The sequence below is a fragment of the Panthera tigris genome, chromosome A2 (genome assembly GCF_018350195.1).
Source record: "Panthera tigris isolate Pti1 chromosome A2, P.tigris_Pti1_mat1.1, whole genome shotgun sequence".
In the NCBI taxonomy this organism is placed as follows: Eukaryota; Metazoa; Chordata; class Mammalia; order Carnivora; family Felidae; genus Panthera; species Panthera tigris.
Window position 1 is genome coordinate 68,593,296 of NC_056661.1, and position 27,196 is coordinate 68,620,491.

At 41.2% G+C, this 27,196-nt stretch overlaps 1 protein-coding gene across 2 annotated transcripts; it reads left to right on the plus strand.

The window, feature by feature from the left end:
• Positions 1–789: 789 nt before the first annotated feature.
• On the plus strand, positions 790–26,915 carry VSTM2A (V-set and transmembrane domain containing 2A). 2 transcript variants are annotated; one of them, XM_015543240.2, is made up of 5 exons: positions 790–868; positions 2,667–2,833; positions 3,970–4,020; positions 6,891–7,227; positions 26,761–26,915. In XM_015543240.2, the coding sequence occupies exons 1-5, from the start codon at positions 790–792 to the stop codon at positions 26,847–26,849; spliced, it is 723 nt and encodes a 240-aa protein (XP_015398726.1). In that variant the 3' UTR covers positions 26,850–26,915. The 2 variants fall into 2 exon arrangements, with proteins under 2 accessions (XP_015398726.1, XP_007094835.1); XM_007094773.3 differs by lacking the exon at positions 26,761–26,915 and adding an exon at positions 26,636–26,715.
• The last annotated feature ends 281 nt before the right edge of the window (positions 26,916–27,196 follow it).

Consider the following 27,196-nt stretch of genomic DNA (forward strand, 5'->3'; position numbering starts at 1 on the left):
AACGACTGTTTTCCTCGCCCTAAAGCAGTCTCCTTCACCCCATCCCAGTCCTCCCTTCCTCTTCAACAATGCCCCAACTTCCTCCCCAAATCTCCAGCTCCTAGCCCCCCGCAATCCTACACCACAATCCTACAACTGTATTGTCCTCCTAAGCACCGAGCGATCCGGTCTGCCGAGGCAAGAAGGAGTCAATCCATGGAGGAAAAAAGCAAACTGGAAAAAAATAAATGCTCCTGCTCCCCAGAAGGAAAACGTAGACGGAGCCTCCAAGCCCCGAGCCTGCCGCGGGCTGCCCGGCCCGAGTTCCCGGCAGCAGGGGAGCTGTCCGGCGCGCAGAGAGTTAAAGGCATCATCGCAGCCATTAGAGGGAAAAGTTGCGGCGCGGCGAGCCCGGTGAAGTCCTCCAGCCCGCCCCCCTTGCCCACTCCCCACTTCCCGAGCTGGCTCGGCGTTTAGGGAGGGCAGTGATCACGCAAGCCGGAGCAGCGGGCTGACGTTGGACGAGCTGCCAGGTAGCTGAGAGCAGGCAGCGAAGCAGCTGAGGCACTTCCCCGCGTTGCAAGCCCGAGTGTGGACTCGAAGCCTCTCCGAATCCGAGCCAGCTGGTTTTAACCTTTGCGAATTGCGCTCCCCTCTCCCCAAAGCCAGTGCTCGCTGAACCAGCAGCAGGATGTTTGCAGTGTCGCGCCCAGGGCTCTGAGACCGAGCCTCTGATACATTTGCATTCCTTTCTTTTAGGGCTTTTTGGCTGTCGGCTACACTGATGTGACCCCCCCTCCCCTTTTTGGAATGATGGGGATCTTTTTGGCGTATGTTGGATTTGTTTTCTTTTCCGTTTTATATGTACAACAAGGGCTCTCTTCTCAAGGTAAGTGTGTGCTCATTGGCAAATATACATTTGCTTGTGGAATGTGTGTGTGTGTGTGTGTGTGTGTGTTCTCTACATTCAAAGAACGGCCAAGCAGATGTAGTGAGATTCTTAGCAAGTAACGGTGGAATAGTGTTCTGTTTGGCATTTTTCTTTAAAGTTTATTAAATAGTAGGCAAGCTAGATTTGAGAGCAAGCCTAGTTGGTGCCTGACAATGAAGTGGGTTCCTGTGCAAGCGCAAACACAGGGGTGGGTGTGTGTGTGTGTGTGTGTGTGTGCGTGTGTGTATGTGCGCCTTGTATCTGTGTGCATGCACTGGGTAACCACTCATGCATACATAATCATCGCAAACAAACAGAGCTGGGGATGGGGGGCTCTCCATTGCCAGTCCTCAGTGTAGGCAGAATTGGTTTAGAGTTTCCTTTTTCTGGGTCCTTGCGACTTCGTTTGCATGTGTGTTTATCAAAGGACAGACTCCTCTGAGGACCCATAAAAAGGCACGACTTGCATCACAAACAGCAGCAGCCTGCTGAATCCAGTTGTTCAGGACTTCGCAGGCTGCAGTGATCATTTCAGCACCACGAACAGATCACATCTCTGCTGCCAGAAGACTGCATCACTTCTGCAAGCAGAAATGCTATCTTCCTCCTGGGAGCTGAAACAGAAAAGTCCTTTTCAGAGCCGAATGTCTTCTTTAACATCCGCTACTTCCTTTAAGTATAAATACGGTTCCACTTCGGTAGAGATCGTCTTGGTATTTCACAAAATTTTGAAAAGAGACACTGACGGTGCCTCTCTTTAAAAAGTGGGGGGAAGGTGCACCCACCCAAAATCAGTGCTACAGCCCCCCAGTCCTGTCCATGAGTGTGCGTTGTAGTTGTGCACCTCCATCACCCACAAATCTCCCTAAGACTACTTTCAGGGAAACATCAGTTCTTTGCAAAGTGTCCCTTAGACAAGATAAGAACAAACACCCAAAGCATTCTATGTTGAAGAAATGCCTTTGGGGAAAAGGGAACATTTCATTTTCGTGAGTTTCTTCTTAACTCTGAATTTTGCAGAGTAGCAGTGTCAAGATCGATAGTGAAAACACTGAAAAAAATATATATCTCTGGTGGCTTCAAAATAGTCTTTAATCTGAACTCAAATGAGGGGTGTGATTCTTACATGCCATGATGTACAGCAATTGGCAGCGTGATGGCTTGATGAGAACAAATACAAAGGTGAATCTGGAAAGAAAGAAATATTCGCAGCTTAGAACGTGTGCAACTTGTTTCACTGCTGTGGTCTTAACATCGCAATTGCTAACCATTGTTTTGATATATCAGGAAGGTGCATTTTGACAGGTAATCACGATCCATTCTCTGTTATATGAACATCCAGTTAGTCATAGATTGTTTAGAAACTTAGCGCAAGAGGCTCTCCTCATAGATCAGCTTGACAGATTTGTCAAAAATGTAGCTCACTGAATCCCTCTGTAAGTTTTGGGTAATGCTGCAGTCTGACAAAAGGTATGTGGGCATCTTGGCTAACAGAGGGGAGTTATTTGGCAAGCTTGTTAGCCTTTCCATTATCTGGACTTCATCAACAACAAAGTTATTTAGGCATGATCCCAAAAATGAGACAGGAACGAGGCAAAGGAAGGGGGGTTGGGGAGCCAGGCAAAGTCCGAGATGTCACGGAGGGGTTTTGTTGCCCTGATTTTTAAGTCCAAGAAAAATGTAGCGAGCTCTCAAGGAAAGAGAAGCTGACGAGAGTGGTGTGTACATTCCAACAAGATGCATTTCTGTTTTGCAGCAAAATTCACCGAGTTTCCGCGGAACGTGACAGCGACCGAGGGGCAGAATGTGGAGATGTCCTGCGCTTTCCAGAGTGGCTCTGCCTCGGTGTACCTGGAGATCCAGTGGTGGTTTCTGCGGGGGCCCGAGGACCTGGAGCCCGGGGCCGAGGTGGCTGGTGCGCAGGTAGCGGAGTCGCGTCTTCCGCAACGCCCCCCTGAGTGTGTCCCACTCACCCCCTTAGTCCTCTAGGTGTCCAGTTTAGGGGGCGCCCCCGGGGGCCCGCGTGGTTCTGTTAGCGCGACTGATGCCAGCAATACCAGGCAGTGAGAAGGAATGTGTCCTGCTGATATCACGTTAAAACCAAGGAGGACGTCCTGTTGTGGAGTCTTCCCCAGTTAAAACTGGGAATGACTTCCTCCTTTTAGTACCGGCGATGGTGGAGCTGTCCTTCCGGGACTGCTGTGTTGACACATCCCAGGACACTCTCCTCCCCTTTCCGGGACGGTGGGGTGGAGAGGGATTGTTCTGTGCCTCCATCACACACACACACACACACACACACACACACACACACACAGCGTCAGTTCTCACGACTGAGGTTGTCAGAAAAGAGATTGGGGGAGGGGGAGAGAGAAGGGAAAAGAGGAGGGGTAAGTGGAGGCGGGCAAGGGAGCGACGGAGTGGGGGAAGAGAGGCGGGGGCGGTGGAAAGAGGCGGGGAGAGAAGGAAAGACGGAAGGGAGAGGGGATGGGGAGTGAACGATGGAGGGGCCCGGAGGTGACTCCTCAACACCCCGGAGAGGTGGGCGGAGGGGTGGAGTGAGAAGGGAAAGGAAGGTGTGGAGAAACGGAGCAGGGCTGGGAAAAGGAGAAGAGGAAAAGGGAAGAAGCGGTGAGAGAGGAAAAGAGGGTCCGAGCAGAGATTGAACAGTTCAGCAAAAGAGACGGCAGCCTTATCGGAGCGGAAATAAAAAGGAAAATCTGGCAGAGACCCCAGGGAGGGGTCACAGGCTGGGCTAAGACGCAGAATCCCGTCCCCGCAAACTTCCACCCGCGCCCGCGCCCCCTCGCGGGCCCGGCGCGTCCGGGACCCACCTCCCCGCGCGCGCGACTCGGCAGCGCCCCCGCGCGGTCCGCTCCCAGCGCCGCGGTGGCCTGGGCCGCGCTCGCCCTCGTCGGTCTCTTTTCTGAATCACCCCACCGGAGACGGTCCTACCGCCCCCGCTCGGGGCTCGTCGGGCAGGCTCCACGCGGCCGCCCCCGGGACGGAATGGGGACCGTGGGGGTCCCGAGTCTGAGCGTCGTCTCCTTCTCCCGCAGGTGGAGCTGGTGCCCGACCGAGACCCGGACAACGACGGGACTAAGATCAGCGTGAGTATCACAGCGACAGGCGACAGGGGGCGCGTGCCTTTGTCAGCTGCCAGGCAGGCCCCAGGTGAAAATTAGTGAATTTTAGGTTTTTTAAAAAGCCTTTTAACTAGTTGTCCCCGAGAACGGCAATGTCACGAACGCAGGACGAGAACCAGTCTTTCCTTTCTTATTTCACTGGGTCCCAAAAAAATTGAAGCCGATTTAAAGATGACACAATAAAATTATTTACTTTAATATCCTAAGTATTTAAACAATTACTAAAGACTCATTTTGCCGGCCAAAGAGTGTGACGCTTTTTTTCTCACTCTTTTTTAACAGTTAAATAAATAGTTGTAAGCCTGTAGCGCTGCAAGGCTAATCTTCATTCAAAATCATAGAAAGAATTATCCTTTCATAGGAAGTAAAACACTAACTTATGAAAATCTTCCTAGGCAGGAAAAAATTAAAGCATCCAACGGGATGTTGAAATTGTATTGAAAACACTCAATTTTCAATGTGATTCATAATGCATGCCATGTATTTCTAATGCCAGTGCTCAAAATCATATAAAGCCAAAGCCAATATAAATATAAAACATAGTGGAGGAGGTTGACCTATCGAAAATATCGAGATGTATTTCGACTGTCCTGATTATTACTTTTAATAACTCTATGTGAAATTAGAAATAAAAAGAAAATTGTATCTTTTTACTACACCACAACTGAAACCTCCTACAATCACTTTATATTGATAGAACTGCCTAGCTCATTCATAAATAATAAAGAAGATTCCATTACTAGAAATGAAATAGTTGTACAATCAGGAAGTACAAGGTCTCCTTAGCGTATATATATGTTTAGGAATTCTTTTATAAAATACTGATATATGTAAATTATAAAATACATGTATTTTATAAAAATACATAATATTTTGTATATTCTATAATTTTTATAATATGAAACTAATATTTTATAAAATAAATGTAAATGTATAATCTAAACATGGAAGCAAATATCAAACAAAAATAAGACATAAACCCAAAACTACAATTTACCTTGATAAACTTATCGACTTTAGAATATTTTAATTCAATTATTATGCTATCACACAATTATTGTTTTCACACGATACTAGAAAGGCTCACGGGTAAAATTAATTATTGACAATACTTTTCTTAAGTATTTCATTTTATATACATATATATGTGGCTGGATTGTTCACTGACTAGTCAGGTTTCACCCTTCACCCACGCCTATATCTTCCAAAAAGTGGTAAGGAAAATAGCTTCCCACATCCTGAACTAAGGAAGCATGCGGTTAAGAAACACGGTCATGCACACAGCTACTACATACTGCGACTAACAGTATTATCTATGCCAAAGGTTAATAAAATCTAGTGAATCAGCAAAAAATTCTCGTTATAAACTGAGGTAGAAAGTAGTTTGTTCCCAGTTTACCTACAAGGTGACCTTGGCCATGTCATGTGTCTTAAACCAGCGGTTGTTAACTTAGAATTCTCAGGTATTCTTTTATGAAACATTGTGATAGCTTCACCTCTTGGAGATGCAGACTTAATGTTTCCACATTAATCCAAGTGAGAGCATTTTCTAACAGCTCCCTAGAGGATTCTAATGTGCAATCAGTGCTGAGAATCACGGATCCAAACCCCCAAATCTCAGTTTACCGTAAAAAAATAATCATATAAGTACTCCAACTATTTCAAACTTTATTAGGAGACTCAACTGACTATATTTGAAATGATTAGTCCCCATTATTTTTATAGTATTAGTATATTTATAAGTAATTTTGCATACAAATAAATACATACTATGGTTATGGTTCAACTGTTGGAAACTGTATACAACTCTGTAGGTAAAAACAGATGAGCGCTCCCCAAGTTTTCTTAATTACTTGGGGCATTTGAAAGTGTATGCCTTCTTCACTTCTTTCCCTGCCTTTCAAAATCATCCAAGGCCTTAAATCCTGGGTGTCTTATGAAATCCATCATCCTGTCAATCATGGATAATATATGATGTATATAAAATCTAGCTGTTCTGATAAAGACACTTATGGATATCTATGTGTATATGTATATTTGACATAATATAAAATTATATATAATCTTACATATTACAATTATATATAATTTTGCTGTTAATCTGGCATCAAAATTATTAGAAGAAATAAGAAAGCCGGTTTCACTCTTGAAAATCAAACCAGCGTCTGATTGATGGCCTCTCCAGTTCCAGTAGCATAAAAACCCTATCATTGCCGGAAGTATGTACGCTGCCCATAAGACCAGGTGATATTAATCTGCACCCCAAGTCATGCCACCCCATGACTGTTGGTAAGCCTGCACCAAACACTTGAGAAGAATACTTAATATTCAAGCCTTGTGTCACTACCTTTAGTAAGGCATCCCCAATGTGGGGATAAAAACACATTCTCACTTAAACCCTGGTGTCCCCAACAACATAGTTTTGTGATCTCTCAGAGTTGTAGCCTGAAGCGATGACAAGAGGCGGTACAAACTATATCCTTTACCTTATTATGTCCGTATTTCGTTCAACGGAGCCAACCAGGCGGAGGTCAATCCCATGGTTGGAAAATGGCAGACCTGGAACCTAGGATCTGGGGACCACGGGGCTGAGAGACTCTGGCGCTGGCCGGATTGAACTAATTACCCCATGATTTTGTGAAGCCAGTTGTTAGTGCAATGGGATAAATACAACCTTCGTATTTGACTGTTGAGAAAATAAATAGCTCTCTGACTGTGGCTACGAGGCTGTTAAGACCCTTTCATTTTCCAACATTAGCAAGCTTAGGAGCACGTATGGGAACAAAATCATTTGATGTAGCACTTTTTTTTTTTTTCCACCTGCAATTTTTCAGACAGTGAAAGTCCAAGGCAATGACATCTCTCACAAGCTTCAGATTTCCAAAGTGAGGAAAAAGGATGAAGGCTTGTATGAATGCAGGGTGACGGACGCTAATTACGGAGAGCTGCAGGAACACAAAGCCCAGGCCTACTTGAAAGTCAATGCCAACAGCCATGCTAGGAGGATGCAGGCCTTCGAAGCCTCGCCCATGTGGCTGCAGGATATGAAGCCTCGCAAGAATGTCTCAGTGGCCATTCCCAGCAGCATCCACAGCTCTGGCAACCAGCGAATGCACTCCACCTCCAGCCCTCAAGCGGTAGCCAAAATCCCCAAACAAAGTCCACAATCAGGTATGGAAACCCATTTTGAGCCTTTCATTTTACCACTCACAAACCTTCCCACAGGAAGATCGGTCAAGTAGAGTAGACAGGTTTGTGTATGATGGTTTTAAAATTGGAGACGTAGTGCAGTTGGAATGATGACGAGATGAAGCACGCGGGGCCTTCCCAGAGGACGTGAGTCGCCCCGTTAGTCTCTGGCCGTGTACACGTCCAGGGGACCTAAGAGCTGGACTTTTTTTTTTTTTTCCTTCTGTATTTACACCTTAGAAGAACAGTAAATCATGTCATGTTGGTCGCATTATAAATGCATGTTCATTTTCTCTACAGATTTATGTATCGATAATGGCCCAAATTAAGAGACTTTCACTTAATCAAAATGTAAATGAAAGAGACAACACATTTTCAGCGGCCCCTAGCTTGAAGGCAGGATTGTTCTCCAAGGGCTTTTGATTCTGAAGGAGAAACTTCAGCTGCCTGTGATGAAAGTGATAATGATAATGGGAGGAAGTGAGGGGGGATGAAAGGCAGTAAGTAGTGCAGGGTTTCGGCAACTCCCCGCAAATGTGCCTTCGATGCCAATTTAGGAGCTTAGTCACACATTTCCCAAGTCAGCTGTGCAAGTTAAAGCTGTTCTGAATAGCATTAATTTATGCAATCACTCAGCCAATGGAAACTCATTGAAGTTTTAACCTTGATGGGGGATAAAGGGTTCTTGGAATGAGCAGTCCCCTGCACGACCCCGTGACTGTTCTGTATTTTGTTCAAACACTTGACGTAATATTACAGGATGCAGGCGGCATAAAAATACTTAATTTATCGTTCTTTAAGTTTTTCCCTTCACCGTTTATCATTGAAGAAGTATTGATACTACTATTGGTAGTAGCAAATGACACTGCTAACATTCAAGGTCACTTTAGCCGTCAAATACAAAAACCTGGGCATTCATTAGGATAGTTTCAGATACATGTGTACATATATATTACATATTTGCTGGTGAACAGCACTTTTAAGATAATGTGTGCCAACCTAGGCTTCCTTCTTATTCATCACGTGCTAATGGATATGATGTGTGGAGAGCTTGACTCAGGGTCCCTGGGGGTTTGCATCGCCTTTAAACATGGGTGAGTTTGCCTTGGTCCTGGCAGTTTCTGCCAGTCTGATGAATAAATAGCTTAGCCCCTTAGCCTCTCTAAGGCTCAGTTTGTGTGGCTTTGTCTCATTTTCCTCCTTATCATCTCTTTTGTTTCCCAAGTTAAAAAACAAGACCACAGCTAGAATATATATGTACATATATATGTATATGTATACATATGTATATACACATATGCATATGTAACACACGGAAACACACACACACACGCACGCACACACCCCTAGTGGTTAGAATTTTTGTGTCCATTATTTAAGAGAGATTCAACGTCTTTGGAGACATTGTCCCCCTCCCCTTCATGCAAAGATAAAAACAGAAGCTAGACACTATATGCAAAATTAGAGTAGCCTCAGCAGACAGTTTACAACCTTATTAGGGAGAACTCCAAATCATGGAAGTGAAATTATTAGCCTACATAGACTACTCCAAACTAGAGATCATAAATCTGTTCCACTGAATAAAATCAAATGGGTTACCTATTCCAATGGAGGATTTTAAGCATGGAATGAAATGTTCTATTTCTAAATTATTTACTTTTGGATTAAGTAACCTACTCTCAAAATAGCTAACTTATCTTAATATATTTTTCTCAGTATTGTGATTGGAGCTAAATGGTAGAACTCTAGATATCTTCTAACAGTTTTCAAGTAGGAATCACCGCTTATTTTCCACCACACCACCAGCTTGACTTGTTTTCTCTAAAGCAAAGTGGGAGAAGGGATGCTGACTTCATGGATATGCATCCATGGATATGCATCCAGATATGCATGGATATATGCATATGGAAGAAAGGATGTAGACTTCATGCATAAGCATCCAGATATGCATCCAAAGCCATCTGCTTATAGCAAAGATTAATATGAAATATATCCAAATCTTTCATGTCTATGTTTTTCTACCAGTAGAAATACTAGAAAATATTTTTGATACATTTAGTAACATTTTTTAACTACTTCAGAAGCTGGGGTTGCCCAGCCACCCATTCTATATGTGTGTAAGTTTTTGAGCTTGCACAATTATTGTATACAATACAGTATCTGGGATGGATATTTATATAGTAGATTCACTGTAACACCTACATCCTGATTTATAATTTTGCTTTATAATTTTCCAGGTTATGTCCAAATAAAGCTGATTTCAATACCCATGCTTCATTTATTCACTCTCCATCCTTCCAAGAGCTTCTACGCCAGGCACAATGACACAAAAATGGGAGACATACTTCCTCTCTTTGTGAGCAAACACGATATTTGTAAATTCCATTCATCATGCATCTTTTTTTTTCCCCCTTGTTCTATTAAAGGCAAGACATAATGAAGACACAGAAATTAAAATCTTGCTTTTACAGGCCAAGATAGTAACCTTTTGTCTATTTTCGCTACCAGGAGGCATGCTTCATCCATGGTACATAAGACACTGCAATATTAACCTGGGTTACAAAAGGCTGGTTTATCTGGCCTTTTCTCTTCACGATAGTCTTTGACTTGGTTGAGTAAATTATTTAGGCTGAATTACTCAACTCTTAATTCATAGTATTTTTCTGTCAAAGGATTTTTGTCTCTCTGTAGGACAAGCACTAACTGAAAGTAACTCTGTATATATACCTAGATATAATGTTCAAATTGTCATACAATTAACCAGTTTTCCTAAAAACAGAAATTTACATGAAAAAAAAAAGATGGAAGAAGAGCCTATTACCATCTACGTATCACAAGATAAAGATACATTTAACTATCATTTAATATAGCTAGTCCCGTTTTTCCAAAAGTTAGTGAGCATGTGACTGGACCCTCCGGCTTTAAACTGTTTATCTTTATGACATCGCCTTTTCAATTCACTTGATTAATGCACAATTAAAACCAAAATAATGAGGGAAAATGATAAAGCAAACGGATAGACAAAACCTGGCTTTTGCAACCCCTTGTTTTCTCATTGCCAGTTCTTTTGAACTTCAGTTTTGTGCACCCATAACTGACATTGAAAAAATGTCCTGTAGATGTTCTGAGGAGGAAGAAATTCCTGATTCTACTTCCATCTTCACAGAGAACACCCAGACGTACTGGAGCGCTCGCGCCTCCCCAAACACCTCCCTCTACACACCCTTGTCTACTTGCTTCTTCCCGTCTCATCCCCCTTCCAGGAGCCAAAGGTGCCCCCCACAGGCCACCGTCCAGTCCTCCCTTTGTCCCTCTCTTCTCTCCCGGCAGCTGGACCCCTCCCCACGCCTGGAAAACTGGCAAATTGGACTGAAGGCACTAGCCGCGAACCACCATCCGGCAGGGGGCGCCGGCGCCCACTCCGCCTTCCTAGCACCTCCTTCCCTGCCAGCCCTGCAGTCAGTCCCCAGCCCGGTCCCCTCACCTCCCCTGTCTTGTCCTGCGCAGTTGCTAGGAACATCAGTCTTCCCGTGTCCTCTTGATAGGCTGGTAGAGTTTCACGTTTGTTGGCTTCTCCCCAAAACGCCTCTCTTGAATGTAGACCTCTTCCATTCTCAACTCCCTGAACTTCTCATCCACTGTTAGGATTTCCACTGCTAACTTTCCCTCAGAAAACTCCTCCACCCGTTTCCAGTTCTGATTTCTTTCTGGAGAGCCAGACTGCGGTTCACTCTGGTCCACCAGTGCATCTCCACATGTGCCTTCTACAAGCACTGTGGCAGGGTAGAGAGGGCTGCACCTTTGTTGACTGTACCCATTGACACGTGGGGCCTTTCCTCCCTGCTCCCCCCCCCCCCCCCCAGCCCTGCTGGCATGAGACACTTAGACAGGAAGGTGTAAGGTAATGTTATGCAAGCACTGCAATGCCCGGTCGAGAGACCTAGCCTTTCTATTGTTGGCTTTCTAGCTTCTGCTGTTGGCCTCTTAGAAGCCAGGTGTCATAAAAGGACAGCTACCTTGAGACCGCCTTACTGAGTTGACAGAAGCCCAAGCGGGCCAACCTTTACCTTCAGCCCTCGCTGCTATTTCAACCAGCACCTTACAGCTGAGCCCAGCTGACATTAACTCCTGAGAAATAATAAAGAGTTGTAGGATGGTTTGTTTCACAGTGATATCTAGGTTAGGCCCCCAAACGCAAACAACTCAAAACTGAGTTTATTGTCTTAGCTTCCTCACCAAAAAGAAATGTTCTTCCTCCGGGGTTCCCCAATCCTTTTAACAACATGATCACCATCCACAGGTCTTGTGGAAATCTTGAAAATGTTCTTATTTCCTCTTCTTCCGGTTGCCACAATGAATCAGTTATTCAGTCTTCCAAATGGTCTCTTTAAGATAACCTTGAACAACTGCGTTTTTTTTCCTGTTCCACCAATAGAGACTTTGTTCTCAAGATGGAGCCTGTTCACTTTCCGCATCCCTTGCAACAGCTCCTAATACTTTGCCTGTTTAAATTCTAATGCATTGAAAAGATCACAACAGAGCAAGTATGATATAATTACTATTTCCAAAGCACCATCGCAAACTTGCGTGGTGTAATTTCCAGCCTTGTTGCTCCCACTTTCCCAATCCTCACGCCCATAATCTTCTTAATTGGTATTTCTGCAACATTTTCAGATACTGTTTTACCTCTGTGACTTTGCAACTGTGTTTTCCCTGCGTGGGCCCTTCCCTCTTTGCTGAGTTCCTACTCAAATGCAAATTCTTTTATAAAGCTTCCTCCTTCGTCTTAGAATTGGTTGTTTCCTCTTTCAGGGCTCAAAGCAACTTGTTTACACTTAACTTTGAAGCCATTGTGCCTTGTAGTGTAGTGTAGGAATTTTTCCTGGGGCTTTCCTCATTTCCTGGCTGGATTCTGCCCTACTGGGAAGCCTCAGGCTCAGGGGATAGTCGGTCACCCAACTATAACTCGTAGGCTCCAAATATTACAATTTGCATTTGCAATCCACCAGGTGCCTGGAACAAGTGGAGTTCATGTTTGCTGGAGGAAAGGGAAACAGAGAGGGACAGTAAATCTTTGTTTTTGTTGTTTTTTTCCTTATAATTATATTTGCATAAGTACATAATACTGCCACTATTCCAAAACTGAACGAGACTCTAAAACAGTGTTTCTCGAAGTGTAGTGCAGACGACCTAAGCCAGACTCACCAAGGGAGCTGGTTAAAAATTCATATTCAAAGACTCCACCCAGGACCTACTGAATGAAAGTCTGAATCGAGAACCAGAAAGAAGCATTTTTATGTGCAGCAAATTACGAAAATCGTTAGCTCTACAAAGTTCTTATAGGCGAGAAAAGAATTTTGTATCGTTTCCTAGGAGATAGGCATGCATGTGTTCGATGCTACAAAATCCTTTTTTTTGAAACTGGCCTTTGGCCATCGTTTATTTTCCAGTGTAGAGATAGACTTGTGCAAAGCTGTTCTCTTCACTCCCGTGATCTGCAGCTGGCACTTACAGGAAATCTGGCCATTGGTTAAGGGGTAGTTCTGTTTCCGCGTGTGGAGTCTCTAGTCACTCAGCAGGGACGCTGATTCTCTGAACTCCGAAACATGATGATTGTGTTTTCACCAGGAGGTGAACCTGAACACTGAGAGGCAGCTGCCTTGCTACAGCTGCTAGATGCCAAGAGCTCCTGGAGCTCCCCTGCTGCCGATAAACATGGCTGCTTTCCAAAAGTGGCCAGATCTAGTAAGAATGATCCTGAAACAGGATTCAAAGCTGCCGGTGGGGGTGGGGGTAGGGGTGGGGGTGGGGGTATGGGAGGGGGCAGCTGAGGGGCTGAGGGGCTTGCAGGAGATTGTTTTCCTCACTTAAAATATGAGGAAATGGTGCGTTGCATCCAGGTAGAAAGCCCATGATATGATTTAGACCTCAATGTTGATTTTGGTTTAAATGATCCAACTTGGCTGCTTACACAGGTTAAATTAATTTGATCATCGTAATTCTATCAGTTAAATGGCTGCTATGTAAATCAAGTGTCTATGAATAAGATGAAAAATAGATTTGAGGCAGTGCTTTAGATAATACCGGCCAAGGAATCTGCTCGAGGCATGTTTGAACCGGAATTATGTAGATTAAAAGTCTATACTGGCTAAATTCTCTCGCAAACCATACTTCACTCATTGAAATTCAGTACCTATCTGGGTCTATAAAACCAAGGGCCAGCTATATGTTGGGAGGGCTTTTCAATGCACGACTGGACACATTAAGGTTTACCTGTGATTTCCAGGAGCTCTGTAATTACGGAGCCATAAAGCAGAATTGTCAGGGTTCTAAGCTCTTGTCTCTAATGATTGCATGATCCTTGAGATTTCAGAAAGCTGCCAGAGAAGCAGCTATCTGGATAGATGACCAAAGGTTTGAGAAGTTGCTGGAAAGACTTAGTTCGGTTGGCCAAAGTAACACACATCTTAAAAGAGAAAATGCAGGGTTCCTTCTCCCAAGGATCGCTGCTGCCACCTATAGTTACCACAGGTGCATTCATATCAGCTTCAAGGGGTAGAAATAAACAGGAAGGTGTTCCTTAGACCTTCTGCCTCTTGCCCTGGCCTTCACCAGCAGGGGCAGTAGGCACAGCACTTAAGAAGGACGTCCGTCCCCATCTCATGTCCATCACTCATAGCTGGTCATGTCTCCATATCCTCATTTATTAAATGGAAATTATGGTATAATCCTCACCGAGTTTTGAGGATTCAATGAAATTAGATACAGGGAGAGCACGGCATTGATCAAGCCCTCAATAAATGATAACTACTTGTTGTATTAATAGGACTGTTGTTGCATGTGTTTTGTTATTATGATGATGATTATTAGGAACCGTGAAGTCCTGAGAGTACATGGTCTACACCACCTGGCTCCACTGTGGCGGAGTGTGTGTATTGAGTGTGTGTAGGTGATGAATTAAAGAAGGAAGACTGAGTCTTCATTCCTGGCCCACGTTTTGTTGTGCATAATTTCAGAACTTCCTTTTTTACTCTGTCACAATGCCATTAGTTGATGATAAATTTCCCCCTAGATAACCATACTAAATATATTGGCCACCAGCTGTCTTGCCCAAGGTTGTAACTAGATCCTTATTGTAAAGCATAATAAAACTCCAAAGGATTGTTAGGAATTTGAACTGTGTGGCCGGAATAAGCAACATGTATTTGGAAACCACAATTATACACCTCGGCTGCTCTCTTAATTAATTTCAAGCTTTCCAAAAATGACCCTCAGAATTTTTAAAATTGTAAAATAATTAAACATATATCTGAAAACATAAACAAATGAGACTAGTTAAAAGCTTTAAAAAGAGAAAAAAAATAAAATGGATTTAGATAAACCAATAACCCTCAGCTTGTTTGTTGAGTGAGCTGTGTACAAAATATCTCTGAACCTCAGGAGTCATTATTTATGACACTGAAATATTAACACATATGCCCTAAGGGTCATTTCCAGCAGTAAGTGACATGATGTATTTTAACTATCTATCAGGGTAAACCTGGCAGTGATTGGTTCCTTTTTCTGTACCTACCAGATATTGAAGCATATTATTAAGTAACTATGATTAAAAAGGTAGCAAAAGAACACAAATATGAATAAGGATGAAAGAAAATAAGAAGCCTGGGAAGCTCTAAAATTACATAAAATAATATCATACTGATGAACTAAAAAATACAAGAATTAAGAAAGGATTGATTTAATTAATAAGTGACAAAAGGAAACATTGTCATAATTTAGGATATATATCCAGATGAACTCAAATTAATTAAAGAGCAGAGCAGAAAAGAAAAATCAGGTTTAGAAAGATTAGCATAAAATCAGGTGCCTGAGGCTCTCAAGATTTAAAGTTACAAAATATACAAGTGAAAATAACATTTTACTGTAAGAAATTAAAATTTTTTGATTAAGTCAAATGTAAGTAAAACACGATGCTGCAGACAAGGAAATATGTACATCTAATACTTAGGAAAAAAATAAAATAATATCAATTTTACATATACTATGATTATGTACTCCATTCTAAATGACTTAGAGATAGCAAAATACACTTAAGCCTATTTGGGTATGGACAGCAATACCCAAATAGAAAATATTTGGGGCATAATAATAATTCTCAACAGTACCAACAAAAACGAAAGATATACAGTATCTAGTTTTCTTTTTAAAGACAATAACAAGCATTCTAAATATGAAGACCATTGGAACACTTGGTTCAGAGAGTTCAGGTTTGAATAAATGAATAAATATGCTGTGTCTTTGGATGGACGATCTCAATTTAAAAAATGTCAAGTTTTTCAAAAGCAGTTATAGACTTGATGCAGTCTCAGTCAAAACCTTAGTCTTTTTTTCAAACTTGACACATATAATCTTGGCAAAGATTTTTAGAATCAATATGTATCATCAAGGTTACAGGGACTCAAGCATTTTGGTATATGATTACTTACATGGTGAATTGGTACTTTCCTTCTGGAGAAAAATGTATCTGGAAAGATCAGTCACAGGGCTTTAGATTATGTGGCCCACTTGTGCTTGAAGTAATATTCCTGGGAGGAGATTCCAGAAAGATCAGTGGGAAGTAGGCCCAGACCCATGCTAATTACAGAGGTCATCCCTAAATTGGAAATACTCAAAAATGACCAACAGCAAGGAAGTTACCTAATGAATGTGTTAAAATGTTAAAACCATACAGTGACTGTTACACAGCTTCTAAAATCAAGTTTTAATGAAACTAGGTAAGATTCAACACATAATATAATGTGAAAGATACAGGACAAAACATTAAAGTCAAAAATATAGGATATAAAACTTTAAATCAATCTGAGATACTTGCATAGAAAAATGACAAGAAATATATGAAAATGTATGTCCGAAGTCAAGATGTAATGATTATTTTTAATGTTTATTTATTTTTGAGAGAGAGAGAGAGCAGGAGAGAGGCAGAGAGGAAGAGGGAGACACAGAATCTGAAGCAGGCTCTAGGCTCTGAGCTTTTAGCACGGAGCCCAACGCAGGGCTCAAACCCACAAACTGCAAAATCATGACCTGAGCCAAAGTAGGACACTTAACCGACTGAGCCACCCAGGCACCCCAAGATGTTATGATTTTTAATTGCTTAATTATTTTGTGTGTATCATTAACATTTATATGATGATAATTTATTACTTTTGTTATATTGGGGGGAAAAAACACATCATTTAAAATTTCCCAGATTTAAAGATAGTCCAGTGACAGGCAACTCATGACAGAGAAAACAAACTAACAAACAAATAAAATATATTAAACAAATAAAAACAAAAAGGCAAGGTAAAATAATGGTGTATGATTGTGGAGGTCATGACAAATTAAAAACATATACACACATACATGTATGTGTACATGCACATATTTATACACACGTGCACACGTGTGTGCACACATACGTTAGAAGTCCTAGCATGGAAGTAGGAATTCTCAGAAATTCTAGTAGCATTGAAGTTAAGAACACTGCATCTTATTTCCTGTGAGCTGGATGGATAATCTGACGGTCAAATTATTTTTTTTTTTTATTTTTCTGAACATAACGAGTGTGATCTTGATAAATTTATTTTGATGAAACTAATCAAACTCATATAAAGTCCATAAATTACATATCATGCAATCATTTTCCTCTCAATAGCATGACTCATTCGGCCCCCAATTCAGAGGGATTTCAGAGTGATGAATAATGGTGCAGTCATTGGGGCTATCAAGGAAAATTAGTACCCCGGAGGATTTATAAGTGATAATTATGTTTTATTTAATATGTCTTTTAAAAAGCCTGAGAGAGCATTTTTGCGTGAATTTAGAACCCTATATGTATAAAACAAACCCAAGACAGGTTAAACTCTTGGTGTTTGAACTAAAGCCAATGGTAAAACTAGGCGTTAGGATTCCCTATTCCGTGAAGCTGATGACTATAGAGCTGTTGAAAAGTAAACTGCAAGAAATTACATGAAGAAATTTTATTAGCTTCACAGACAAAAATACTTTAATAAAGATTAATGCAGTCACTCTATATTTTAAAGTAGACAGGTCTTAGGCATTGCGCAATGAGGGGGTCTATTATGGGACTGCTTTTTTTCTTGTTTTATTTATGTTTTGTGTTATAGACACAATCTCAGCAACATCTTCTTCAGCCCTGGAACACATTTGAGCTTTAATTTTTCTGATTAAATAAGTTTATTAATTTTTCTCACTTCTCTTAGCAATGTAAAGGCTTAATTTGAAAAACCCTACATGTAGGGAGCAAATAATAAGATCGCCAAGTACTAAATAGAAAGAAAAACCCTTTAGAATGTAAAAACTCAGTTTCAAACAATCTGAAAATATAAGTATTTTATAAATATGAACTATGTCTAGATATTTTTGGTGTTAATGCAGTGTCTAACTATTGTATTTAGCATGTAATTAGAGAGAGAAAGAGGGAGAGAGAGAGAGAGAGGCAGGGTGTGAGCAGGGGAGGGGGAGAGGGAGACACAGAATCCGAAGCAGGATCCAGACTCTGAGCTGTCAGCACAAAGCCCGACGTGGGGCTCGAACTCACAGACTGAGAGATCATGACCTGAGCCAAAGTCTGACATTTAACCCACTGAGCCACCCAGGCGCCCAAGTTACATGATTTTTTATGTAATTCAGTCAATCTATAAGAAAAGAACCCCAGGCCCCTTATGTATTAATGGAGAGAGAGGATTAGAAATTACAATTGCACCATCCTTCATTACATACCATGACAACAATATTCATGTATTTAAAATTGTATTTAATAACAAATTATGTTTAGGACATTTGGTAAGCAGTCCTGGCAACTACATATTTTTCTTGTATGCACATGCCTTGATAAAGGGGATTTTTAATGCTTCAACTATGTCTGTTAATTACATAATTCTGATGGCTAAGGTCATTTCTGTTCTGAGGATAATTTGTAAAACATTATAATTTAGATAATTTTGAAATGGCTGGATTAAGGAAAAGGATAAAACCATGGGCTCAAATTTAGAAAATATATGGGTAAAGTCTCAAAACATGTTTCTTATGTTAAAATAGGTGTGTTTTCTGAAGCTATATAATTGATGTTTTTCTAAAAAAAATCTTAACGTTTATTCATTTTTGAGAGACAGTGTGAGCAGGGGAGGGTCAGAGAGAGAGGGAGACACAGAATCTGAAGCAGGCTCCAGGCTCCGAACTGTCAGCACAGAGCCCGGCATGGGACTCAAACTCATAAACCCTGAGATCATGACCTGAGCCGAAGCTGGACGCTTAACCGACTGAGCCACTCAGGTGCCCCAAGGTTTTTCTACATCCTATTGGCAGTAGGTACTCAAATAATTTTTTCCTCAAAAGCAAACATTGCTGTACAATTAAAATGGATTTTTTTAAGATTTTTTTCCCAAATGTTTATTTACTTTTGAGAGAAAGAGAGAGAGGTAGAGAGCAAGGAGGGGAGGGACAGAGAGAGAAGGAGACAGAATCCCAAGCAGGCTCTGTGCCAATGGCACAGAGCCAGATGTGGGGCTCAAACTCACAAACCATGAGATCATGACCTGAGCCTAAACCAAGAATTGGACGCTTAACCAACTGAGCCACCCAGGCACCCCAAAGGTGATGTTTAAATGTAGGCAAATTACTGTGTAAATTTTGTTGAAATCTTTACTTTTCAATTTATGTAAGAGGATAAGTGAAAAGTGAAATCACATTTCCGCAGCTATTTTTCTTTCCTTGTCTTTCCTCGACTTCTGTTTCTTCACTCTGAGTGCCGCAGTTGCCATTTCTCTAAAAATATGAGATGTGTTTCTTTGACGAGAAATTCTTCTCTGGTGATGTTAGGGGAAGGGTGATCTATAACAACAGATTCTTTATTTCACCAATTAGTGAATGATGGCTCAAATCTGAAAATACAGCTTTCTTACCTCTTCACTTAGTAGTCAATAATTCTAGCTGTGGTGTACTCTTATTTTTTAATGTTTATTTATTTATTTAGAGAGAGAGAGAGAGAGAAAGAGAGCATGAGAGCTGGGGAGGGACAGAGAGAGAGGGAGAGAGAGTAGGGCAGGGCAGAGAGAGGCGGAGTGGGGGGGAGGGAGAGGGAGAGAGATGGTGAAAGGGGCAGAGAGACAGGGAGGGAGAAGATCCCCAGCAGGCTCTGCTGTGTCAGCATGCAGCCCAGCATGGGGCTGGATCTTAGGAACCATGAGATCGTGACCTGAGCCAAAATCAAGAGTTGGATGTTTAACTGACCGAGCCTCCCAGGAGCCCCTGTGGTGCTCTTTGTATCAGCTTCCTCACTCAGGGCAGACAGTCATAGCCCTACCCTGACGCAAGGTCATTCCACATTGATCCCAGTTGTCTTCATAATTTCCTCTCTTACATTCCCCAAGTTGAATGTGCTTATTTAAGCTCTTTGGGAAAGGTGGCGTTGTTCAACAACACTGTCGAACTGCAACAAAACCACGTGTGTGTGCAGTCCCTAACAGGGGGTTTGTGATCATACCAACAAGATGTGGATTAATATCTACCTTTGCGTTATGAATAAAGAATATGCTAGTTAATAATGAAAACATACATGCAGGAAGGATAGTTAAACTCCGTGGGTAAAGAGTTGCCAGCCTCTCCGCAGCATTTATTTATATACTGGTGGATGTGACGCTAATAATAAATCATTCTTATTCATGCATCAAAGGAGTTATTAAATGCATGTAGTATTAAAAACCTCACTCTGAGAACATTTTGTTTTCCACTAATTTATATTGTTCTCCATTCCATTTTGTCAAAACAGCTCATATTTCCAAATATTTCTAATAGGCAGAATGGAGAGAGTCTAGAGTTTTCAGGCATGAAGAATCACGGGAGGAAATTATGATGCAAATTACCTTTTGGAGTGAAACAGAACTGGTTTTGAATGTCTGCGGCACCACCCACTGGCTGGGTAAACTCGAGCACAGAGAGTCAGGTCCTTAAGTAGCAAAATGATTATCGTAACTTCATGGGATCACAAGCAGAGGTCAAGAAATAACAAATGTTCAAGAAATATTAGCTGCTGCCATTGTAATCATCATCCGGTCTGCACCCAAAACAGTCTTACCCGGATGAATGAGTTACAATGAAAGTGGGTTGTGAGATGCACTATGGCCTTAGCAGGTGGGAGGCACCATCGCTTTATATGTTCCTTCTCAAGTCAGCGTACAAGGTAGGTAGAAATCCTGAAATCCTGCCAAGGCTACATTCTCGAAAATTCTGTGGTGAATGGCGTATCATCTCGTCAGTCAGATCTTGAGTACTTGGGCAACTGCACTTCCCACCACCCCCCACCCCCCCAGCTCCAATAAGAGGCCTCATAGCTAGAATAGAGGTGTAAATTTGCTGACGAAAGGAACGCAGGAAAGGAAATTTAAACAGCTAACCTGCCAACATGCTGGGGCACAGTAAAATAGGCAATTTATGTATTAGGTCAAAATGAAGCACACTTCTTTTAAAAAATGGATTTCTGGAAGAAATTGGCACTGGATCTGTAAGAATTCTAATAAAAAGATATTCTTTTCAAAAAATTATAGGATAAAATCATTCTATTATTTGACCTTTCCCCTTAAATAGTGATTTAGTATGTGCAAACCTGAATAAAAATTGCATTAAAAGCTAGCCCAAATTTTCTCACACAGCTATTTTCATTTCTTAAAACTGGAATCTGTAATAAAAGAGAAGTATGTCAAAGGGTATGTCTGTTCCCAGAGCTGTAATGGACACTCATTCTTTATAAATTTGGCCTCCTTACAGACAAAAAAAAAAAAAAAAAAAAAGGTATTTGACAGTTGCTTCCTTTTTTTATTGGAGCATTTTCATTTTTAGGTTTGTTCAGATGATAAACCTTGCTAATATTCACTTTCACAAAATAAAGACTGGAGTAAGACCGTGGAGCCACACAACTGGAGACAAATTGTTTTCTTTCTCTTTTCTTGTTCCTTTTAATTCCTGTAGATACTCAAACAAGAGAAAGGAGAGAATTATGCCCAAATTTGTAGACAGATGCCCTGAATTGCGATTGTTCTTCGTATCTAAACCAATGAAAAGTTGTACTCACATAGGAAATTAATCCATCAGAAAATATTCACGGCCAAGGAAAAGTGGATATTTGAAGAGCTGGTAGAATTGCGATGGGATAAAGTGTCTAGACAGTTGTCTAAACGCTCCACCTGGTTCTTTGAATTCAATACCCATAGCCTCTTCTAATGCTTTTTCCTGGTAGACAAGTTAACTTTTTTGGCCCTAGGCTATCAATCTGAATTAAAAAACTTGGAAAAAAGAAGTTCGTTAAATTTTTTTAAATGCTTATTTTTGAGAGAGAGAGACAGAGTGCGAGCGGTGGGGAGGGGAAGAGAGAGAGGGAGACATAGAATCTGAAACAAGCTCCAGGTTCTGAGCTGTGAGCACAGAGCCTGATGCGGGGCTCGAACTCACACACTGCGAGATCATGACCTGAGCCAAAGTTGAACACTTAACTAACTGAGCCACAGAGACACTCCTAGAAAAAAGAAGTTCTTAGAAAGAGGAAGGCATGGAAGAATGATGGTGGAGTCACCTTTTACTCAAATGTTTAAGTTAATCTGGATGAACCTTTAAGCTGTAAAAGTCTATGAAACCAAAAGGTTAAAATATTATGTCATAGGACAGTTGGTACACTATACAGAGCAAAACAAACTTTACTTGTTATTAATATTTGGGAAAACTAAAAGTCTGATGATTTTTTAATATCCAATATTTATCAATTTAGAGTTGGGAAAGAAACTTTAGATCAAACTTTTTTTTTTTTTTTTTTTGCTCTGAAGTATGTTACGGCCAGTGCATTTTCTCTGAAAAGATTAGTGTATATACAAATAATAGCTTCACATCTTGATGTAACAGATGTGGAGACCATGGAGCAAGGTTGTTTGCCTTAGGGAGTTTCAGAAAAAAGGGATGTCCTTTTTAAAAATTTTTTAATGTTTTATTTTATCTTAGAGAGAGAGAGAGAGAGAAAGCGCGAGCGAGCATGAGTGGGGGAGGGGCAGGGAGCAAGGGAGACACAGAATCCGAGGCAGGCTCCAGGCTCCGAGCTGTCAGCACAGAGCCCGATGCAGGGCTCGAACCCATGAACCGTGAGATCATGACCTGAGCTGAAGTTGATTGAGCCACCCAGGTGCCCAATCCTTTTGTTTGTTGGTTGGTTGGTTTTAACATTTATATATTTAGAGAGAGAGACAGAAAGAGAACGCGTGCATGCGTGTGCACAGGGGAGGGACAGAGAAAGAATCCCATGCAGGCTCCGCGCTGTCACCACAGAGACTCACTTGGGGCTTGATCCCACAGACCACCTGACCCAAAATCCAGAGTCAGACCTGCTTCTGGGCAGGACGCTTAACCCACTGACTTGTGTCCTTCTAAGCTGATCTGACTTGCCTCGCTGTTCCTTCATTTCTGTACTTTACCACCTCTCATCCATGTAACTTAGGGTGAGTTATTCCAGGTCGCTGAGTTGCATGTTCTTGACCTGTTTGTCTACTATACAGAACTGTCTAGAGGGCGAACTAAGACAATGTATGCAAATTCCCTGACACATCGTCGAGGCCCCGATGCACGGTAGTCATTTTGGGAATTGATGTGAATCGAGAAGAGTGATGCCGCGTTGTTAAATATGCCCAGTGCCTTCCAGCCTCCTGACCGTGGGTGCCGGAAAGAGATGGCAGTACAGATGGACTAGTTTAAAAAGGAAGGTGCTAACAGGGAGCTAAGTTCTTCCATCTGGCAGACACCTCAGAGGGGCAGGGCACACTTTGCCGTCTGGAAAGTTGTAGTGAGTGAAATGAGGCAGGAAGATGCAGGACTGAGCTGAACCTGACAGTGGTTCCCACCACGCGGGAGAACTGGGCACCATCTGCAACGGACTGCAGACAATGCCAAGGTCTCACTGCCGTGCCCTGATCGGTAGTTTTTCAGGTCGTTTTGTTTTTTTAAAAGCAATGGAGGGAATTTTTTGTTCTTCTCTGAAATAATAATTACGGTTAAGATAAAATATTTGAAGCCTTTTCTTTTTTTTTTTCTCTTTTTTCCTATTTCTCCTCAGCCAGACTCGTTTGTCACAGTCAGCCTCTTGAGAAATGCCTGCTTGTCCACATCTCAGTGATGGTGATGCGACAATGGGTATTGCATGAGGTCTAAAAAGAGCTGAGAATTAGAAGCTAGGTCCCTGCACTCTTTAGACGTCTAAGAAGATTTCTTAGACTTTTCCATTTGCAAAAATGGAGAAAATGTCTTGCCTGTCTTACAAAGGCGTGGGGAATTACACCTGAGAGAGCACCACGGAAATCCTTAAGCATAAAACCAAACGGAAGTCGTCATTATTAAATAGAAGTGAAAGGACATTACGAAATGGCATTCTGAGTCATAGAGAAATCTTTAAGTTCTATTAGCCTGCTCTTCATCCGGGCATGTTCTCTTGTGCATTTTCTTCACACAATTGAGATAATGGTATCTCTCTTCTTTACAGCGTATTTTGTGTTGGGCGCAAAAGTTTTAAAATTCTCCAGGCATTGTTTTCGACATTGAGAGTCGTAAAAAATTGCTGAAGTTTTGCCCCTTGCCTTTAATGAGCTTGCAATGTAATCCGTGAGATAAGATATGAATATAATGAATTCTTCTTTCAGGGGTCAATGTAAGCCATATTAAGGCCATTGGAGAGGCAAAGCCAATACACTGTGAAGTTCAGAGGGCGGGAGATAACAGCTAGCTGGTGCGGATACACAAAGTGGATGCAGGGTTTTTGAGGGGAAGAGTGGCTTAAATTCGTGGTCCTATGAGGAAATAGCAAGTTAACCTGCTTCTGGGCATAAGGCAGAAGAAACCAAAGAAAGCAAAATAGGCAGTCCAGCACAATGTCATACTAATATAAATAATAATAATAATACACAAATGGTCGCTAGGCTCAATTTTGAAAACGTAGAACAAATACATATCTTGTTTGGGATCTTAGAAACGAGGGGGAGCAGAGGAAATTAGAACTCAGGGCTCCCAACGCCAGTCCAGGCTCTCATTACTTCACAAAAGTGAGATGTTTCTATCGGTGAAGATAAGAATAAAGCATGATGAGCGGCCGAAGTTTGCTTTTTGCAAAATAATAATAATAATATTAATAATAATAATAAAATTAACACTCTAGAGAAGAGCATAACATGTTTGGTAATAATGTAGTACTCAGAATAGTGTACATCTGAATAGAAAGGACTATGACGATTATTTGTTAAAACTACACAGGACAAATGACAGCATTTAAGAGTCTTGTATTTTACTAAATCTTTGGGATTACAAAGATAAAGGAGCACATATCTCTTCATTCAAGACGTAAAACAGAAAGAAGAGAAAAACGATCAGTGATTTGATGATAAAATTGCTGTAGAATCTAACGTACAGGGGGAAGGAGGGATGTTTTACAATTGGCCTGACAGCAATACATTTCATTTAATAGAAATATGCTAGGAAATGCATGTACCTAGAGCAGATGAATGATTACGAGCTGAAAAACAAACAAATGCAAAAACAGTACCATGTTACAATGGCACATTGCCTATGTGAGGGCAGTTCAGAAATTTAGTAGCCTTAAAATACTCTACAGTCTGCAGTTGAGTTTCTTTCTAATTATACTACTTGTGTCAATCTTGTTTTAACTTGCACATGCTGGACAGAGTATGGTTGGAAGTGTTGGGTCAAAATGCAGTAGCTGTTCCCTTCGTATCTTTTGGGGAATGGTGGGCTTAGACGTCTCCTCTGAAGGGTTGATTATTTGAGAAAGGGGCACCATGGTACACACACAGGTTGAGCAAGTGTGAACCAATTTGCAGTGACCATGCTGAAAAGGAAACTATTACTTCACACAGTACCTTCTCTGAAGAGTGAGTTGTTTTACTTGGTTTTACTGCTCTTAGCATTTTTTAAACCTTTATTCAATACCCGACATACTTTGTGTCACGTCAAAAGCAGTTAGCTATTACTAAAGGAGTCATGTAATCATTTCTTTTCTTTCTTTTTTTCTTTCCTTTTTTTTTTTTTGATTAAATGAGTCCATGTCAAAGAATTTCTCTTCAAAAGCTAACAAGAATATATATTTAATTTTGGAAAGCTCTGATGCTAACGGTTCTACATAGATTGACTATATTTCCCTTGCATGATCTTTGTGGTTAGAGCTGCACATGACCTACGCTATCACTTTTGCATTTTTGAACCTTCTTACCCAGCCTGAGTGAAGGCACTCTCTGGAGACTCACCATTAACCTCGGGGTCTTCAGGCACTAGGTTTCTGTGTGGAGATACTGTGTTAAATATATGGCTCACTTACCAAACAAGACGATCAATGGCAGTGACCTAACCAAAAAATGGTAATTTTGGCCTACTAAATGTGAGCATGTGTTTTTGCCTTAATGTTTATCATTGCCAATGTGGACCTGAACACGCGTTAGCAGAAATGTTCCAAAGAGTGAATTTCCCTACCCTTATCCTTTCGAACGGTTTCAACCTTTCTCCAATTAAAAAAAAAAAAAAAAGAAAGAAAGAAAGAAAAAAGAAAAAAAAAGACAGAAAAAAACAAAAACCAAAAAAAAACCAAAAAAACAAAAAAAATAACGAAAGAAAATACTTTGAGCCTCATCACATTTTGTCTTCTTACAAGTAAAGGTATTTCATACATAATTAGCTAGAAGCTTACTGTATAAAATGCATGAAGAATAAAATGCAAAAATGCAATGTAGTTCTCCCTCTTACATTTTCCCCAAGCTCTTTCAAAAATTTCCAACTCTTGATAGCACTAACTTTTCCTCAGATCTCCAAGATAAACAATTAAGAAAGATCTTTCTCTAGAACAAAATGCCCCTAACGCACCCATCCCAGAACACAATTCTCCCCACCCATGAGACGCCTGTTGCTCTCAGTGTTGGGTATACTCCTGTGGTTTTGTGCTTATGCGGTAGTAAAACAGGTTACGTGTGTTTTCGGTACCAATAGAGGAATAACGGAATGACTATAGGGAATGATCCGTAAAGAATTCCTTGAGGGAAGAGTATTTGGATTTGTTCCTCTCAGTGTTCCCAACCATGGGATGGCATTGTTTGAAAACAGACAAAACAAACAAGACCAACTTCCCGGGACTGAAATACTTTGTATGTGTTGTTATTTGCAGTGCATGCCAAGACATTCATGAGCACCAGAGCCAAGCTGGCGAGCTAATTAAATATATATATGTATGTGTTTAAAACAGCCTAATAAGGAGCATTGGAAATCTTCAAGATGAGCGAATATCTTATAACTTCTTCCGCAGGTGCAAGGATGATAGCTACAAGCCATGGACTTTCTGTCCTGCTTCTTGTTTGTGGCTTTGTGAAGGGTGCTTTGCTTTAATCTAAAGTGCTGACTTTTTTCCAATATCACTTTCTCTTCTTAAAGCAAAGAGCAAATCGCCTGTAAAATCTACGGAGCGGACAGCAAAGTTGACCCTAAACTCCAAGCACCATTCTGCACCCACTGTTCTCTAATTACCTACCCAAGGAGCGCCTGCTTCCGGAAGCATAAACGAAGAGGCTATCACACGCTTTGTTCATAACATTTTCTTGGGCAAATCACTGATCTTTTATTTCAAGAAAATTAGTGTGGAGTGATAGGACATTTTCTAATAGCAAGATCTATTTTTTGTTTTCGTTTTTTCTCTTCTTTCGGCTGCTTAAAGCATCATCTCGCTGACTGCTCAGGGGTTGGCCCGAACGTCATCGATATAGTAAATATTTCCTACGGATACCACTGATTTCCTACTAAAAGACACATTATCTGCAGGAAGGAAACAGAAATCAAAAAGCTACAGAACATAAGCTATCATCAAACGAAA